This window comes from Vigna umbellata, chromosome 4, assembly GCF_029865625.1.
Source record: "Vigna umbellata cultivar VRB3 chromosome 4, Vumbellata_1.0, whole genome shotgun sequence".
Lineage (NCBI taxonomy): Eukaryota > Viridiplantae > Streptophyta > Magnoliopsida > Fabales > Fabaceae > Vigna > Vigna umbellata.
This window is the reverse complement of record NC_142168.1, coordinates 24,181,375-24,199,280: the sequence shown is the minus strand read 5'-3', so window position 1 is coordinate 24,199,280 and position 17,906 is coordinate 24,181,375. Positions and strand designations below refer to the sequence as shown.

Genomic DNA, 17,906 nt, shown 5'->3' with positions numbered 1-17,906 from the left:
TGGAGAAGGAAAAGGACTTGAACTTGGAGCAATTATCCCTTCATCAAGCAGCTCTTTCACCATGGTCTCTATTTGATGTTTCTGACTGTGGGTATTTATATGGTCTGATTTCACTACATCACTACCATGGATTAAGGGAATTTTATGATCCTGAGATCTTGGAGGTGGCAATCCAACAGGTTTAGCAAATAATTCTCTATAAGTATATAGTAAGAGTGTTATCTCCGGATCCATATCCTGAAGATAGTTTGGCCACTCGTCTTGGACAGTAAAAGTGGAGCATAGTTGTAGAGTAAATATCTCAGCAATACTCTAAGTGTGGCTCAAGCGCTTCAACTGATTGAATTGTGTTAACCCAATAGGTTTCTGTATTTCACCAACTAATGTCACCAGCTTTTTATCTTTATAAAATTTAATGGTCAATGAGCTATAATCAACAATGTGTGGCCCCAAGGTAGCGAGCCAGGCTGCCCCTAAAACCAAATCAGCACCAAAAACTGATAGTAAATACACAGGTAGGGTGAGAATCTGACCCTGCACTTGTACTTGCAACTCGGAAATCTTGCCCTTCGTCGATAAGGTGTTTCCATTACCAACTAACACTTGAAGACCTGAAGCAGGTTCCACCGATAACTTAAGAAACTTGGCCAGTTTAGGTTGCAAGAAATTATCATTGTTGCCACTGTCAAGTAGTATCTGAACCTCCTTTCCTGCAATCCTTCCAGTGAAACTCATTGTACTCGCACTAGCTGATCCTTTTAATGAATTAAAGGGTAAATGGTGTGTCAATTCTACTTCCAGGTTAACCATATCCTCCTCAAGTCCTTGTTCCTGCTTCTCATCTTCCTCCTCATCAAGCTGCATAAGCAAGTACTGTCTATTTAGACAACGATGCGTGGCAAAGAATTTTTCATCGTAGGTGAAGCATAAGCCTCTTTCTCTTCGATATTGCATTTCAGTAGTAGACATTTTCTTACTAGTACTGTTTCTAAATGGTGCAACATTTGGTAGTGTTTGGTGTGGCCAAAATGGGTTGTTGCACAGGATTAGTGTATGATTGATTTGAGATATTTGTATGAGTTTGTCTATTGTAACTCCCAAACGGATATCAGTTTTTGACAGTATGTTTTTCTTCAAATAAGCGAGCTAAGGAGATGGCTTTTAATATAGAGCTAAGTGCTTATGAAATAACCTCACGCTTAATGTCAGGTTTAAGACCACTTACAAAACAGTCCAAGAGAGCTTCTGCTCTGACACCATAAATACGATTAGCAAGGCTAGTAAATTCTACATAATAATCATTTACTAAGCTTGTTTGTATGAGTTTAAAAAGTGTTGATCTAGGTGAATCAAATGGAGAAGGACCAAATTTCAGTTTGAGTGACCTAACCAGAGTGTTCCAAGAAATGATTGGACTGGTTCTCTACATCATTTGGTACCACGACACTACATTCTTCTCAAAGTGGACCACTGAATCACAATGCGTTGTTCATCCGGGTATTATAATACTCGAATAATTGCTCTACACGAAAAATCCATTTAAGGACCTTCGAGCCGTCGAATTTAGGGAAATCCAGCTTCACGTTTCGCACTTGTAAGGGATGTGTAAAAGCTCTTGAGTTCTACCCCCACCTTGAAGATTTTCTTTGAAATCTTCAATTTCATTTCTCAGCTCTGTCATGTCACGGGCATGGTCACGATCGCATTTCTCAAGGATTTCTAGGATTTGGGCAAGCTCAGGTGAAGACGTACTTGTAGTCATGGTGGAGGTAATGAAAGCACTAATGTAATATATAATAATATATGCAACAGGATAAGCACATAAAATAAGCACTAAGACCGAATGCACCAGGAAAACCACCGGCTAAGGGTCGGTGCTTGCCTTTTAATTGAAAATAGCACAAGGTACAACGTGTTACCTTTGCCAATAGTCAACAACAAAAAGAATACATCCAGAGAAAGAGAGAAGACTATTCAATCATTGCCTACCTCTCTCCTACCCCACCCTCTGCTATATAACTAATTATATTCCCAAAGATACTCTTTAAAACGTGCATTTGATTGTCTCACATGTTTCCCTTTTCCTTCAACAACATCTTCATGAGGTGGTGCCACGTGTCCTTGGTTGTGTTTGCTGGCCTCAACATTTTCTTTAGCTTCTTGACTCTTTTGTCCTTGCATTCTGTCCTTAAATTCCCTCCTATGATTCTCCTCCTCATCTGTTATTGTTACATTTTGGATGTTGTTTGAACTGTAAGTAAATTTCAAGGAAGGAAAAATATTTTAAAACATTGTTGAAATGACAAATCTGTTACGAATTAGGGATTATGTAAATAGAACGATATTTTTTTATAGTTGAAATATATGTTAAAATTTTTTTTAATCTTAGTACTGATAAGTTCAATTATCATAGGTGAAATTTTATTTGAGTTGATATATTTTATTTGGTTAGCTTAAATTTTGGTAGAAGGTTTAAAAATGGTTGTTTTAAGAACTTGTGAGATTGATTTTGAACTATTAATTTTACACTAAATTTGGACTTTGTATCTGCAAATGAAAAATATTGTCACATTAAAATTGAAAATTTCTAAAAAAAATGTAATAAACAATGTAATATAATTATGAGTTCTTGAAGTTGAGCAATGAGCCCTAAGATTGTGTAGAACTAAATATATACCTAAATTTTACAATATTTTATCATAAATTTTATTAGCGAACATAATTGAAACACATGTATTTAATAAATATTCATTTCCGTTGTAGAAAAGTTACATTAAATACTAATATACTTATTTTATAATGTTGTCTTGCATTGATTTCAATGCAATCCTTAAAAAATAAATATTTTAGAAGAATTAGATGCGTTAAACGGAAACTAAATTAAATTAATATTAAATGACTAAAATTTTGTAATTGTATCGCAGTTTAATGTCGATGTTATTTCTATTAATATCTATGTTTTTAGCGTTGCAATTTCGGTGGATGCAGGATCGATATTATTGTTTGCAATTATTCAAGTATAAATTTAAGCTTCACAATAAATAGAAATAATAAAACTCATAAATTTACTGTTTTAATGGATTAAAAACTATATAATTCATCAATTCCTTATATATATTAGACTAATGTGATATCTATATAATTTATTTTTATTAAACTTTTAGAAAAAATAAATTCATCCATAATAATAGAGTCAAAATTCGTTTTGATGATTGACAATTATAACAAGAATAATAACATAGAAAAAAATATCACAATCACAATAATAATATTGATATAAGTAATAAAACAATATCGCAATCACAATAATAATATTGATATAAGTAACAAAACAATATCACAATTACAACAATATTAACATAAGTAAAAGTCATATACACTTCGAAATATATTCATATAAAAAGAACTCACTCTTAAAAAAATATTATTAAAAATAATTCAAGAATAAATCTAATCTTACATCGAATAGAAATAACAAACTTAAATATTATATATATAAAAAAATCATAAATATATTGTTTTATATTGTTTTTGTAAAGTTCTTGTTTAAAAATCATACAATTCCTTATGTTGAATTGGGTTAAAATCAAATTTATATAATATCTTCGCATTGAAACTATCGAAAAACCTATTTCTTATATTTAGTCGACCCTAACCTAACAATATCTTAGTGACTATAAAAAAAACTCGTATTTTCTAATGTGTTGATGTAAACTAATTGTAGAATAGTTTAGCATTAAAAAAAGTGTACATTGTACATAATAAGTATTTTGTTTTTGTAGTAAGAAAATTCAACTAATATTTTCCTATGTAGCCGTCTGTACACAACAGAAAAACCCTAAATTACTTTAACTTAATTATGTAATCTCCCCTGAAAGCTAAAACTTAAAATTATTCGATGGTCATTGATGCACGTTTTACTAAAGAAAGCTAAAGAGGAAAATTGTTGCAAAGAACATTAATTTTAGGTTGTACGTTGTTCTTCTGCATGTCTGAAAATGAAAAATAGATGCATCCAAATTTGACCATATACAAGTTCACATTTTGGTGAGAGCAAAACCTGTTTAGAAAGTGATGCTAAAGTAAACGTTGTATAGTATACATTTCAACTGCGTACATTTTCAGCTTCCTCATTATCCAATCAAATCGATCCCTAGTCAATTCAATTACGAACGAGTCTTTGTCTAATTTTATGGAATTTTAGTTATTCCTATTTTATTTATTTCTTTTTCTGTTTGGTAAACTAAACTACTACTACAATTAATCAGCATCGTCAAAGAAAATTGGAAATAAAAAAAAAGTTCAAATCTTAAACGAGGAATTGTTCGTATGTTTTAGTTTAAACTTTTATTATGTGGATTTTTAATATTATTTTTGTTCATAATATCATTTTTGTTGATAATTATATTTTTCACAATATCTTTGATATATCTAAAATAGTTTTGAAAATAAGAAACATAATTATGAAAATTTTCTCTTTACAGGAATATTCCCACTTAGTTATAAAAATCATATAACTAATTTTGAAGTCAAGTGTAATGCTGAAAGGGCTAAGGTTACTTTTACTTTTAACCTCGATTAAGGATATGAAGTTAAAGGTATTTATTTATAAACAAGTTCTTCCTTTAATACATCATCTCATCGTAAATTGTGACGAAATCATCCAACAACATTTAGATATTATAATCTAATGCAACATATATTTGAAGTTGAAACAGTTTCCTTTAGATAGAAAATTATAACAAAATAAAAAATATTTTTATTCTTAAGAAAATTATGTAAAGGCCCATGTTAACAAAGATTTTATTCTCAACCCCATTATGCTTTTTGTTATGATTATTTTAAAGAATATTGCTAAATAAACTAACATGTTCTTTGGATACTTATTTCTAGAAACACAATTTTTAAAAAGTGTAATATATCATAATAGAACAGTCCTGAAATTCTTCCAAAATGTAGGTGCCAAATTGCAAGCCACGGTCGAAAATAAAAGGTACAGAATATTGATAATATATAGTCATTGAGAATTTCTAATAATAAAAATGATAGTTGTCAAGTTTTTAGCATTCGGCAACCATTCACCACACGTAGCTTGAGAGTTCTTGGAAGTTGGAATAATAAAAAACCTTCTATATATATTAATATATTTTTATATAAGAGTGGTAAATTCCATGATTTTTTTAAAACAATTGCTGAACAATCAACTTATATATCCACAACAAAATACATCCTCTAAAACATTTTTGTAATATTTTTTTTAAAATTTACACCTATTCTTTTATTACAAGTCTCCCGATAAATGTTACATTTATATTATTTAATTATTGATATTAAAAATTTAGAAAAATATGGGTTGTTGATTCTGATAATAATTGTTCAGGATGACCTATGTATCCAAACATGAAATAGGTCTTAGATTCACAAACTTCCTTTTCTTTCAAAATGAAAATATTTGACCAATGTTCAGAACTCAGTGATTCAAATAATTATATAATCTTATTATATAAGTCAATAGCAGTGACTAAAAAGTGTTGAAGGAAGAACAAATTTGATACTATAATGTGGCGATCGTGTTCACACCCTATTCAATTTTTGTCATTTATAGTTTACAAATGAATTGAACTATTATTATTTTTAATTGAAAACCTCATCTTAAACATTAGACACTATTATGTTTTTCGACCTTCGTCATCAAATAAAGAATAAAATTAAAAATGAAGAAATAAAGAAATAAACAATTATAGCCAAACCAAACCCATGATCAAATAATGACACTTTTAAACCATTATCCAATATAAAAGTTGATATTTATTATTAAACAAACAATCCAAACTAATACTGCAAAGTAAAACAAAAATATTATTTAAAATTTTCTTTATTTGCCAAACCAAAATTAATTAACTTATCAATACAATATCTAAAAATATCTTAAACTTTAAACTCCATTTCCCTACAAAGAAATAGACATTTCTTTCATTTTTTTCTAAACATCCAGGAAACTATATTATTGTTTTCAATGTGAGAACATTTCCTTCCAAACATACTCCATAGCATAAATAACTATCATGAGTTTTACATAAAGAGAATTTTGCAAGTCCAAAAAATAGAAAGCATAAAAACTACCAATATAATTCACTTTATTACCTTTAAAAATATCACTATAAAGAGTCAAGTCCTACTAACACACAGAAATCGTTATGTTAATTTAAACTTTTGATGTATTTTAAAAGTCCAACGTCATAACGACAAACGTTAAATTAACATCTATTATCTTTAAATAGACATCAATTAATGTATGTTGCATCTATAATAAACATTAATTGATATCTGTTGCAAGAAAAAAAACATCAAATTGTAGGTTTATTTTTTTTTGTTAATGTTTTTCTCCATTAAAATCATGAAAAACCAATATACAATACAAAAATGCATCATAAAAATTTATAAAATTTTAGAAGTACTATGAGTATCTAATATAAAAGTGTAAAATATAGAAAATAGATTAAAATACTAATAAAAAAAATATATCTTAAACTATGGATTTTTGAAAATCGAAAAACATTTCAAGAAAAAATACCTCTAACAATGATCAACATGTTCGTCATCCTATTTTCAATAAAGGTCATTTATTATTTTACATTATCATTTTTATACAGACTACAAAAATATCATATTTCTTAACATTGTAATCCGGGAAAAAAAATTATATAACAAGATAATAATCACATTACTCGCTTAAAGAAAAATTAAACGGAAGGACTCAAATGAATAGTATAAAATTTTTGAATACTTAATAGACCTAAAAAATTTTAATAGTGACTCAATTAAAAATACTCTAATTTATCAAAAGTTAAAACTTAATTGAGTCTAGATTAAATTAAGTTTAACAAAATATTTAATCGAATTAAAATTAACATTTTTCTATTTAATTGAGTTTATATAATTTCTTTTATAATTATTAAACTGGTTAGTTATTACTAGTAGACCTTCTGGACATATATAAAGTAATACTAACTTTATAATTAAAAACAGAGTGATAATACTTGAATTGGCATGCCGTCACACCATATTAATTACTACTTAAATAGATTTTAAGATGAAATTATTGCATGCTAAGAAGGTGTCTACAATTACGCGTTAAAAAGAAGACAATTCATTTATTTAAAGTAGGTTTTAATTAATATATTGCATTGCTTGTGTAGCTTATCAAAGGTTTATAAAGGAAAATGCAATGCTTAGTGATAACTATTTTTGAACTATCTGACATATCCAAGTATAAATTAAAAAGTTATGCGACCAAGTAAGACTTATGAAGACATGGCCATTATAATTGTTAATTAAAAGGAGAATTAAAAGGGGAGACTAATGAATTTTTATCATCACAAATACATGAAAGTTTATGAATACCATATAGAGAATCATGCGTGTACTTGAAGTCATCCATACCTTATATTCCTCAATTCAAATGAGAACTGGATTTGTGTTCAATGTAAATTATTCATTTTTCATTTTCAATTCAAGTGAAAACTTTGTTTCTGCTGACTGGGCTCTTTTTTTCTTCTTTTTTACCTTGGAGAAATAACTTTTTAAACAATTACAAAAATAAATAGATTTAAAAAATGTAAGTTATAGTAATGTTCTCGTATTAGTATGATAATAGAAATTTGCTCTCATGAAAATTGTATATCACTAATGCAAAAATGGTCTTTAACGTCACCCCGTAGACGTCGGTCCTCCAAATAACCAAGTCAAAATCAAGTCGCAAGATTTCTCAAATTCTATCCCTAATGACTTTAAGTCTACGATAACTCATCAAAGTCCAATATGTTGGATCATCAACCAAAAATCACGCATTAAGTTTAAAAGTCTTAAGATTACAAATGATTCATATTTTATCCCTAGATACAAGCTCCATTACATATTTAATTTCAGTTCTAAGTTCAAAAGACATTTTTCAACACATCAAAAACAACAAATCAAGTCATGTGTGATCAATCCACAATAATTATTAAGCATACAAATCAAATACTAATATAGAAATTGAAAAGCATATGTATTAACATCAATAAATACACAAGATTCAATTTATTACATATAACCTCAACAAAAAGTTTAGGTCTCTAGGGTAGAGAACTTGAGGCTTACAAATTGAAGAGATAAAAAAGAAATTCAAACCATAAAGAAGATGAAGGCTCTTTTCCCAAAGCACCTAGCAGTTCCAAGCTTCCATCGCACCTTTGATTCACATTTCTACCTTCAATTTGCAACTCATCTTCCTATACAAACTGCAAAAGGGGGAAAATCACCATGGGTAAAAGAGGAAACCCAGGAGGAGAAGAGTTTTTCAACACCACAAACAACCTCCCAAGGCCTATCCTAAGCACCTAAGGTGGAGAAAAGTCGTGAAAATGAAGAATGCTCTAAAACCCTTGCGAGAAGCGTGAATAAATACTCATTTTTTATATGTCAGTGACGTCATCGCTCAACGTCATCGCTCAACGTCATCTCAACATTGCTCAATGCCATTGAATAAAATGCAAAAACAGTAGTTCTTTATTGAATTGGCGCTCAACACCACTTTTCCACTACTCAGCACTACCTGTGCAAGGGTGGTTAGCGTTCAGCCCCACAAATATGGCACTATGAATAATCCTTATACGATATCAATAACTTTTAGCTTATAAATTAATATATAAATTAGTCACTATAGTGACTAATTATTTTTTACCTCTAAAATTGGTTGTTATTTAATGATATTTTGTAGTGAAGTGTTAATTTTTCTTTTACATAAAATCGCATTTCTTTTCTAATAAAAAATTTCAACAAGCATTTTCATAAGGCTAAAACCTTATTTTGGCCTTCTCATTTTTATACAAAATTTAATTAGATCTCTAATTTTTATTTAGTTCAATTTAGTTTTTCTAAATGATACAGTTAGGTAATTTATGTTATCTTGATATTCGCTAGTGCAGTAAAGGGAAACGACACCGGTTATTTTCGTCTATACGTAGCGGTTCCTAAGCCGAGGTATATACAGACTTGCCTCGGTTTTGAACCAAGGCAGTATGTAGGGGTCTTTTCCCTCGGTTAGTTTTGAACCGAGGCGGTAGATGCCTTTTTTTTCTATTTTTTATTTTTTCAGAAAATGGGGACTGTTGCCTTTCAAAATGATTTTTACTTTTCTATCTAGGATAATGGAGGCGGCGAAGAAACAAGCAAAGGCGGCGACGAACGACCGAAGGTGACGACGAACGACTAAAGGCGACGACGAACGACCGAAGGCAATAACGAATGGCCGAATGCGACAACGAACAGCCGAAGGCGGGGATGAACGGTCGAAGGCAGCAACGAACAGCCGAAGACGGTGACAAGCAGTTGATGGCGATGACGTACGACCAATGGCGACAACGAAAAACTTAGTCCGCACGAGAGAAGTAGAGGTAGTAACATGGAACAATAGGTTAAAAAGTTTTATGATGGTGACCAGTGGTAGAGGTAGCAATGACGACCAATGGTGGAGGCAGCGACGATGACCGGCGGTGGAGGCAACGACAACCAATTGTGGAGGCAGCCACGACGGTGCGAGTTGAAGATTGTGAGTCTGAGGTTGAGCTTGTTTGGTGCGAGTTGAGGATGGTGGTGGTGAGAAGGTTGTGCAAGGGAAGAATGAAAGGTCTGAAATTTAAAAATCAAAGAAGTTAGTACCTCGGTTAAGTAGATAATCGAAGCAATAAGACTCTACTGCCTCGGTTCTAAAGACAACTGATGTGTAAACCTTTTAGAAAAAATTTAAAAAAATTATAAATGACAAAATTTAAAGATATTTTTAACTATAGGCAATGGTTCGCGATTAAACTAAGGCATAAAGGCCTTATGACATCTATTCAAATGGAACCGAGGCAGTAGAGGTTGACAAAATTGATTTAAACTGATGTGTAAACCTTTCAGAAAAAATTTAAAGAAATTATAAATGGCAAATTTTAAAGATATTTCTAACTATAGGCAATGGTTCGCGGTTAAACCGAGGCACAAAGGCCTTATGACATCTATTCAAATGGAACCGAGACAGTAGAGATTGACAAAATTGATTTGAAACATTTAGATACAGAGGTTGTTAGCTGTTGGCAGGACATACTACCTCGGTTATGCACAGAACTGAGGCAGTAGGCCTATTTTAAAAAAGCTAACAAGTGAAAAGGCTGATTTGTAGAGGAAAAGCAGGGTTTTCTTGCCTCGGTTGGTCAAAGAACCAAGGCGGTATACTCCTTAATTATGGGTTCCAATTGAACCGAGACATATAGTTTCGTAAAAATTACGAAATTATCACCGCGTTTTGATACGCTTTGATTTTTTTCTAAAACGAAGCGTAATGTGCAAATTAAAAATCTCTTCTTTTTACTAGTGATTAGATTTTCTTTAGGATTTATACAACAAATAACTCCACATAAAAAATCTATATATTCAAATTAATTTTAGTGTTTAGATGTAGTGATTTAATATATAAATTCTAACAAAAATCTAACATCAATATAACATAAGGACTTAATTGGATATTTATAAAAAAATAAATAATTAAATTGAACCAAATAAAAATTAAATATCTAATTTAACTTTTTATAAGAATTAAATGATAAAATAGGATTTTCACCATGTGTCCTTCAATACTCTCAGGAAAATCCAAAAGTATGTAGATTGTACAATATCTAAGACTTGAAATTTCCATGGTCATTAATGTTTTTTACTTATATAAAGAAAATTGAAGTGGAAAATTGATCCAATTTTAGGTTTGCACGTTCGTACTGCAACATATGTATGAAAGTGTGTAATGCATGCATTTGACCATTTTGTTGCGGAGAAATATTCTATAAAAATTGATGTTAGAGTAAACGTTGTTAGTATAAATTTCAAATTGCGTACACTTTTGAGCTTCCTACACCATTCAACATTTGTCTAATATGAACAAATTTCAATAAAAATGTTTGATTTATTTCTTTGTTTGGTAAACTACTACTCCAATTAATCAACATCCTCAAAAAATTAAAAAGAGGTATTTTTACATAACCCAGATAATTCAAAAAAATTCTTTAAATGAATGGATTTTAAAATAAATTATGAAAATGAATACTTAAATAAAAATTATGAAGTTCCACTTGATGATTCATATATTGTGTTATCGGGAAAAGAAAATCGTGTATTTAAACCCAATTTTTATAATTTTTTATTTTACTTTATATTTAAAGAAATTGTCTTTTAAAGGAAAAAAAATGCGTTTACCAATACAGTTTACGTTTCGATTTTCATTTGTGTTAAAACACCACTTCCATAAAATGGTGTTGAAATTATGTTTTAATTCATGGTTTTAATTTAATGTCATTAATTGCAATGTTACTTCGGGAAAAATTAAAAATTAAATTGTAATTAAAAATAAAATTCTTATAGTTAAACTTAGATTTTTGTTTTTAAGTTTATATAATATAAAATAAGTTATTTTAATTCTGGTTCTTATTAAAGGAGTAATTTAATCTGATAAAATTAAAAATAATTGTAAAAACAAATAAAATATACAATAAGAGAGAACCAATTATGTGCTTAAAACTTTTTTTAATTTTTGTAAAATCATCTTATGAAAACCGCTAGACGAAATTCTAACTTGTTAGATGGACTCTAGAGGTTTACGTATAAATCAACGTTAGATAAAGTTAGTTAGATGAAAGTTTGACAATGTTACACATTCTCAAAATATTTTTTCAAACTTTATTTTAGAAAACTCCTTTTTCTTTGGATAGTTGTAATTTTATAATATTTCATTTAAAAAGTTTGAGAAGAAATATTTACATTTTTTTATATTAGTTCATTTATAAATTTAAACTATTTTTTTATTAACAATAATCAAGTTTTATTATGTAAACTATAACGCAAAATATATGTAATTATTTTTTGAACTTCATTTATTCTTGAATGAAATGAAATATTATTTAAAATACAATCACTTTTGGCTAAGATTAGATATTATTGAAATACCAACTTCTAGCTAAACCAATTATTATTTTGAAATACAATAACCATTTACTGAATATCTCTGTTTCTATCAAGAATGTGATGTAAATAACTACAAGTTTACTAACTATATTTTTCAATAAATATTTTATATCATAGTATATGGATTATTTCTATGCTTTTAATATCATTAGTTAGAACCACCACTTTAATAACTAAGGTTATTGAAGCTTAGAGTGGGAAGTTACAACAACATGTCTTGAATTCGAAATTTAGGGTTGTAGGAAGTGCCATGTGAACAGGTAAGCTGATAACGGTATGTCATCGTCGGAAAGAAGAAAAAGAGCTTCAACACTTTAAGTCATTCACAAAGAGAAAGCAAATATAATTGGAACAAGTCAAGCTTCCTAAGATGCCAAAAATAATTATTCTAATTTTACTTACAAATTTTATGTTCTTCACTAAATTTATATATGTTTCGGTTGAATTTGTCTGAGGGTCGATCCTCCTTCCTTACTCTCTTTTGATCGTTCAATCCTCTCTGAGAACGCAATACACTCCGATGGGTTGTTGACCTGCATAAGACACTCTGACGCTCAAGTCGGATATCTTTTTCAAAGAGGTCTTTATTTTATTATGATAGATCAAAATTATTTTACTTGCACACCAATTGTGTATTTATAGGGCTTGTGGTAACCAAACACATTTATTAACCATTAAAGTAGTATATTTTTAGGCAATCAAACTGATAACACCTGCTGTTTCGGTTGAATTTGTCCGAGGGTCAGTCGTCCTTCCTTGCTCTGCTCTCTTTCGATCGTCCAATCCTCTCTAAGAACGCAATCCACTCCTATGGGTTGCTGACCTACATAAGACACTCTGACGCTCAATTCAGATATTTTTTTCAAAGAGGTCTTTATTTTATTAGGATAGATCAAAGTTATTTTACCTGCACATCAATCGTGTATTTATAAGGCTTGTGGTAACCAAACACATTGATTAATCATTAACGCGATATATTTTTAGGCAATCAAACCCAATAATACCTGCTAATATATCTTATAACTGCCCATAAATGACCATTAACTCCGATTGGTATATTTCATATAATACATAAGTCCCCCTAGCCCAAGCAAGCTCTTTATTGAAAGAGGTGCGGAGGGATTATTATGAGTTTAAGAGAGGTCGCTCACATTGTATTTAGGGAGTCTATTTTCGATGCGTTTTAAGTCTTCATTTCTCTCTACACCGAGCGATGGACTCTAGGAGTTCTCTTTGGAACTTTTTCCTACGTTGATCAGTAGATGCTAGGATTTCTTTTTGGAACTTTTTCTCTAGGCCGAGCGGTGACTGATAGGAGTTCTTTTTCTAGAACTTTTTCCTATGTTGAACAGAGGACGTTGGGAGTTCTCTTTGGAACTTTTTCCTGTGTTGAGTAGTAGACGCTAGGAGTTCTCTTTGGAACTTTTTCCTGTGCAAGAAATTTCACTCACAAAAATATATGTTAAACAAAATAAAGTAAATGCTTCAATATTTTATAATTTCTTTTTATAAAGAAGAACTATTAGAACCTGACAAGGTTTCCTAGGTTGAGCAGTAGGCGTTAGGAGTTCTCTTCAGAACTTTTTCCTAGGTTGAGTAGTAGGAGCTAGGAGTTCTGTTTTGAACTTTTTCCTAGGTTGAGCAGTAGACGCTAGGAGTTCTTTTTTGAACTTTTTCCTAGGTTGAGCAGTAGACGCTAGGAGTTCTTTTTTGAACTTTTTCCTAGGTTGAGTAGTAGACGCTAGGAGTTCTTTTTTGAACTTTTCCCTAGGTTGAGCAGTAGACGTTAGGAGTTCTTTTTTGAAATTTTTCCTATGTTGAGCAGTAGACGCTAGGAGTTCTTTTTTGAATTTTTTCCTAGGTTGAGTAGTAGAAGCTAGTTGTTATTTTTTGAACTTTTTCCTGGGTTGACTAGTAGACGCTAGGTGTTCTTTTTTGAACTTTTTCCTGTGTAAGACATTTCCACTCACAAACTTGACAAGGTTGAACGTTAAGGGTCCAACTGCCTAAACGATAAGGGATTGAACCTTCCTATGCAGGATATTTTTACTCACAAAAATATGCGTTAAATAAAATATTCAATATTTTATTTTCATAATGAGAAGTCATTAGAACCTTACAAGGTTGAACTTCCGTGGTCCAACTGACCAAGCGGTAACAGATTGAACCTTCCTGTGCATGATATTTTTACTCACAAAAATATGCCTTAAATAACATATTCAATATTTTATTTTTATCATGAGAAGTCATTAGAACTGACAAAGTTGAATATTGGTGGTCCAACTGCCCAAGCGGTAAGGGATTGAACATTCCTATGCAGGATATTTTTACTCACAAAAATATGCATCAAATAAAATATTCAATATTTTATTTTTATAATGAGAAGTTATTAGAGTTGAACTTCGGTGGTCCAACTGACCAAGCGGTAAGGGATTGAACCTTCCTGTGCACTCACAAAAATATGCGTTAAGTAAAATATTTAATATTTCATTTTTATATTGAGAAGTCATTAGAACCTAGTGCTGTCAAAATGGGTTGTAACCCGCGAGCCAACCCGACTCACCACGGGTTTGAGTCGGGTCGGGTTTGAAAAAAATGTAATTTTTTTATGCAGGTTAGTTTTCAACCCGGCGCACTTAGAACCCGGCTCACCGGGTTGAACCCGTGGTGGGCCGGGTTGGCTCACCAACCTACCTAATTTAATATTATTTTTTATTTTAATATTATTAGTTAGCATTTTTTTATTGTATTGTAGATGGTGATAAAGAAGATGTTTCAAGAGAGAAAAATATTATAACTTTATCTATTCAAGACTCTAATATTATAAATGGACAAGTGATACAAAAATTATCAATATTAAAAACTTATTTGTTCGCCTTCTGTACATGTTTTTTTAATACGCTTGGATTGTATGATACTTTTATTTATTTATTTTGAATTGTCTTTGAAGTTTAACATCATTTTAGTGTGAAATTTATTTATATTTGAATTAAAAAAATTGTAATTTTTTTATTTTAAAAAACCTTATAATTAAATGAGCGAGTGAGCCAGCTCGTTTAACCCACCAACCCGAGTTGGTCGGCTGAGTTCGAATTTTTCGACTCACTAATAAGTGAGCCGGGTTAGGTTGGCTCACTAAATGACCAACCCGTGGTGGGCCGGACCGGGTCGAGCCGGGTTACCCGTTTTGACAGCTCTATTAGAACCTGATAAGGTTGAACTTTGGTGGTCCAACTGACCAAGCGGTAAGGGATTGAACCTTCCTATGCAGGAATCAAACCCAATAATACCTGCTGTTTCGCTTGAATTTGTTCGAGGGTCGGTCGTCCTTCGTTGCTCTCTTTCGATCGTCCAATCCTCTTCGAGAACACAATCCACTCTGATTAGTTGTTAACCTACATAAAACACTACGACGTATTTATAGGGCTTGTGGTAACCAAACACATTGATTAACCATTAATGCAATATATTTTTGAGCAATTAAACCCAATAATACTTGCTAATATACCTGTTAACTGTCCATAAATGACCATTAACTCTTATTGGTATATTTCATATAATACAATATCTATTCAAAATGTTATATTATTATCCATGGATATTCAATAATATTTTCCATCCTTCATTATTACTATTTTAATGATATAAATCATTATATTTATAAACTTCTGTTAACAATTCTTTATTAGTTATAAATTACTTGAAAATTAAATATTCTTTGTAAATTTCTTTTGCATTTTTTATTTTTAGAAATTGTGAGATTTTAACATGTTTCTTACCTCAACTAATAGATCGAAGTACACTATATAAATCTTGTAAAACCAATTAAATAATGAGTTGTTTCAAAAACTGCTTAAAATTCGTTTTCGACGCGTAATTATTATTACAATAGAATCTGAAAAATGTAAAAAAAATTTCGAATGTATCATTGACTACTTTTATTTAGTAATTAGTAAATTTTATTATTATTTATACATTTTTAGAATATAACATATGATATTTTATTAATATATGCATAAAATAGTATTATTTATCATAAATTGGCGAAATTTTTTATTGCATTTGAAATTGATGAAGTGGTTATTTTATGAAAATAATAAACTTATAAATTTAAATGTGACTTTTTATTAATATTTTAAAAGCCATTAATAAAATTTAAATCATTTTAAAAGTTTGTATAAAATTTTACACATATAAAATTATTACCAAAAATTGGTCCTCCTAACCTAATGAACTGATTCTATTTTTTCATTGTAATGACACTTAAAAAAGTTATTAAAACTTTGAAAATAAATGTTTGTTCTGTATCTTAAAATAAATATTAGAGAATAAAAATATTGATTCGAAATTTTAGAGGGATACAATTTATAAAAGTATTGAGACTGAAATAAAATTAACGCAAATAAATAACCGTGATTTTAAATTTTATAAAAATGAAAAATTAATAAGAATTACAAAAATCGAAACTAGTTAATTTTACATAACTAAAAAAAAATTTAATTATGAAATGTAGTAAAGTGTTTTAAAACTATATTTTCTTTTCAATTACGTGTTTTATATAAACGACTTACTTATCACTATATTTTAAAATCCATCAATTTCGTAATTTTTTAAAAATATCTTCTTTACGTAAATTTCTCAAACAAAGTTATAATCTTACATGAATTTCATTACAATTGTTGGTAATGTTTCATTACAATTTTTCTTACGTGAATGTCATTTTCTCAAATTTTAGATGCTAATAGACCCTAAGTCTCATTAAATTATTTTATATATTTCAAAAACTAGTTTTTAGAATGTTAAAAAAACAGCAGGGTGTGAAAAAATTGTATAAATTTTAATTATTTTACTAATTTCATATACCCTAACATATCCTGTTACTTTACTTGTTCTAAACGGACTGGCCCAATTAACAATCCTATTTTCGTTTTGCACCCCCATGGTTTACTTCTGCACCTCCATGGGGTATTAAAAGACAAAAATACCCCTTACTTGTTCAAATGTGATGTTGTGTACTCATGAAAGAATCATCCCAAGATTCTTAGTAAAAAAAGTTACTGGATTGTGAAATCTACCAAATCTTACAATCTAGAAAAAAATTTCCATAAGAACAATTCAGGATCATACTATTTAGAAATCGTTTTTTTCATAAAAAAATATTTTTCGAATGGTGTAATTCAAAAGATTTTTAAATTTCACGTTCTAAAAGTTAAAATTGTAATTTGAATTACAAAATCTAAAAATTAAAATTAACTTTTAAATTACTGTTATATGTTATAAGTTTCAGATTGTACAGCATCTCAGATATTTTCAAATTGCACAGTTCAAGAAATAACGCTTTAAACCGAAAGGTAAAATAAAGATTTTAATATTTATGGAGGCTGTAGAAGAAAAGGGATAAAAAAGATCCCTTAGAAATAACTGTGATGTGAAGAAAGCCAGCAAGGCCTAATGGCTTCGTCTTTGGACGATTGAAAAGTTTATAGCAGAACCACAGATAGAGAACAAAAAGTAACAATTTATAAATTGCATTACAAATTCAGAAAAACTTGCAGATAGAAGTGAATGTAAGAATATTTCAGAAAGGTACAGATTTTGCAAGATATCAAACGGCACTGTAACGTAGGTAAGGTTAAAAATAGGATGGCAACAGAGTTTGTGAGTTGAGTATAGTGCATATGATCCTGCAAGTTTTTAACTAGCACTAGAGGTTAAGCAATGGTTGTGAACTGCAAGCTTTTTCCTTTTTAGAGAAGGTCAAGAGAAAAAAGTTTGATCCCTACATATGATTGAAGGGTTGGATCCGAAAGCGAAACATTTGTCCAATGGGGAACTCATCTGTGGAGTTGGCAAGACAAGAAGAAACAACT

At 30.0% G+C, this 17,906-nt stretch overlaps 1 protein-coding gene across 1 annotated transcript; it reads right to left on the bottom strand.

The window, feature by feature from the left end:
* Positions 1-312: 312 nt before the first annotated feature.
* On the bottom strand, positions 313-969 carry LOC148199650 (uncharacterized). Its single transcript, XM_088112741.1, has one exon. It carries the CDS (start codon positions 967-969, stop codon positions 313-315), a length of 657 nt encoding a protein of 218 aa, XP_087968867.1.
* Positions 970-17,906: the final 16,937 nt, after the last annotated feature.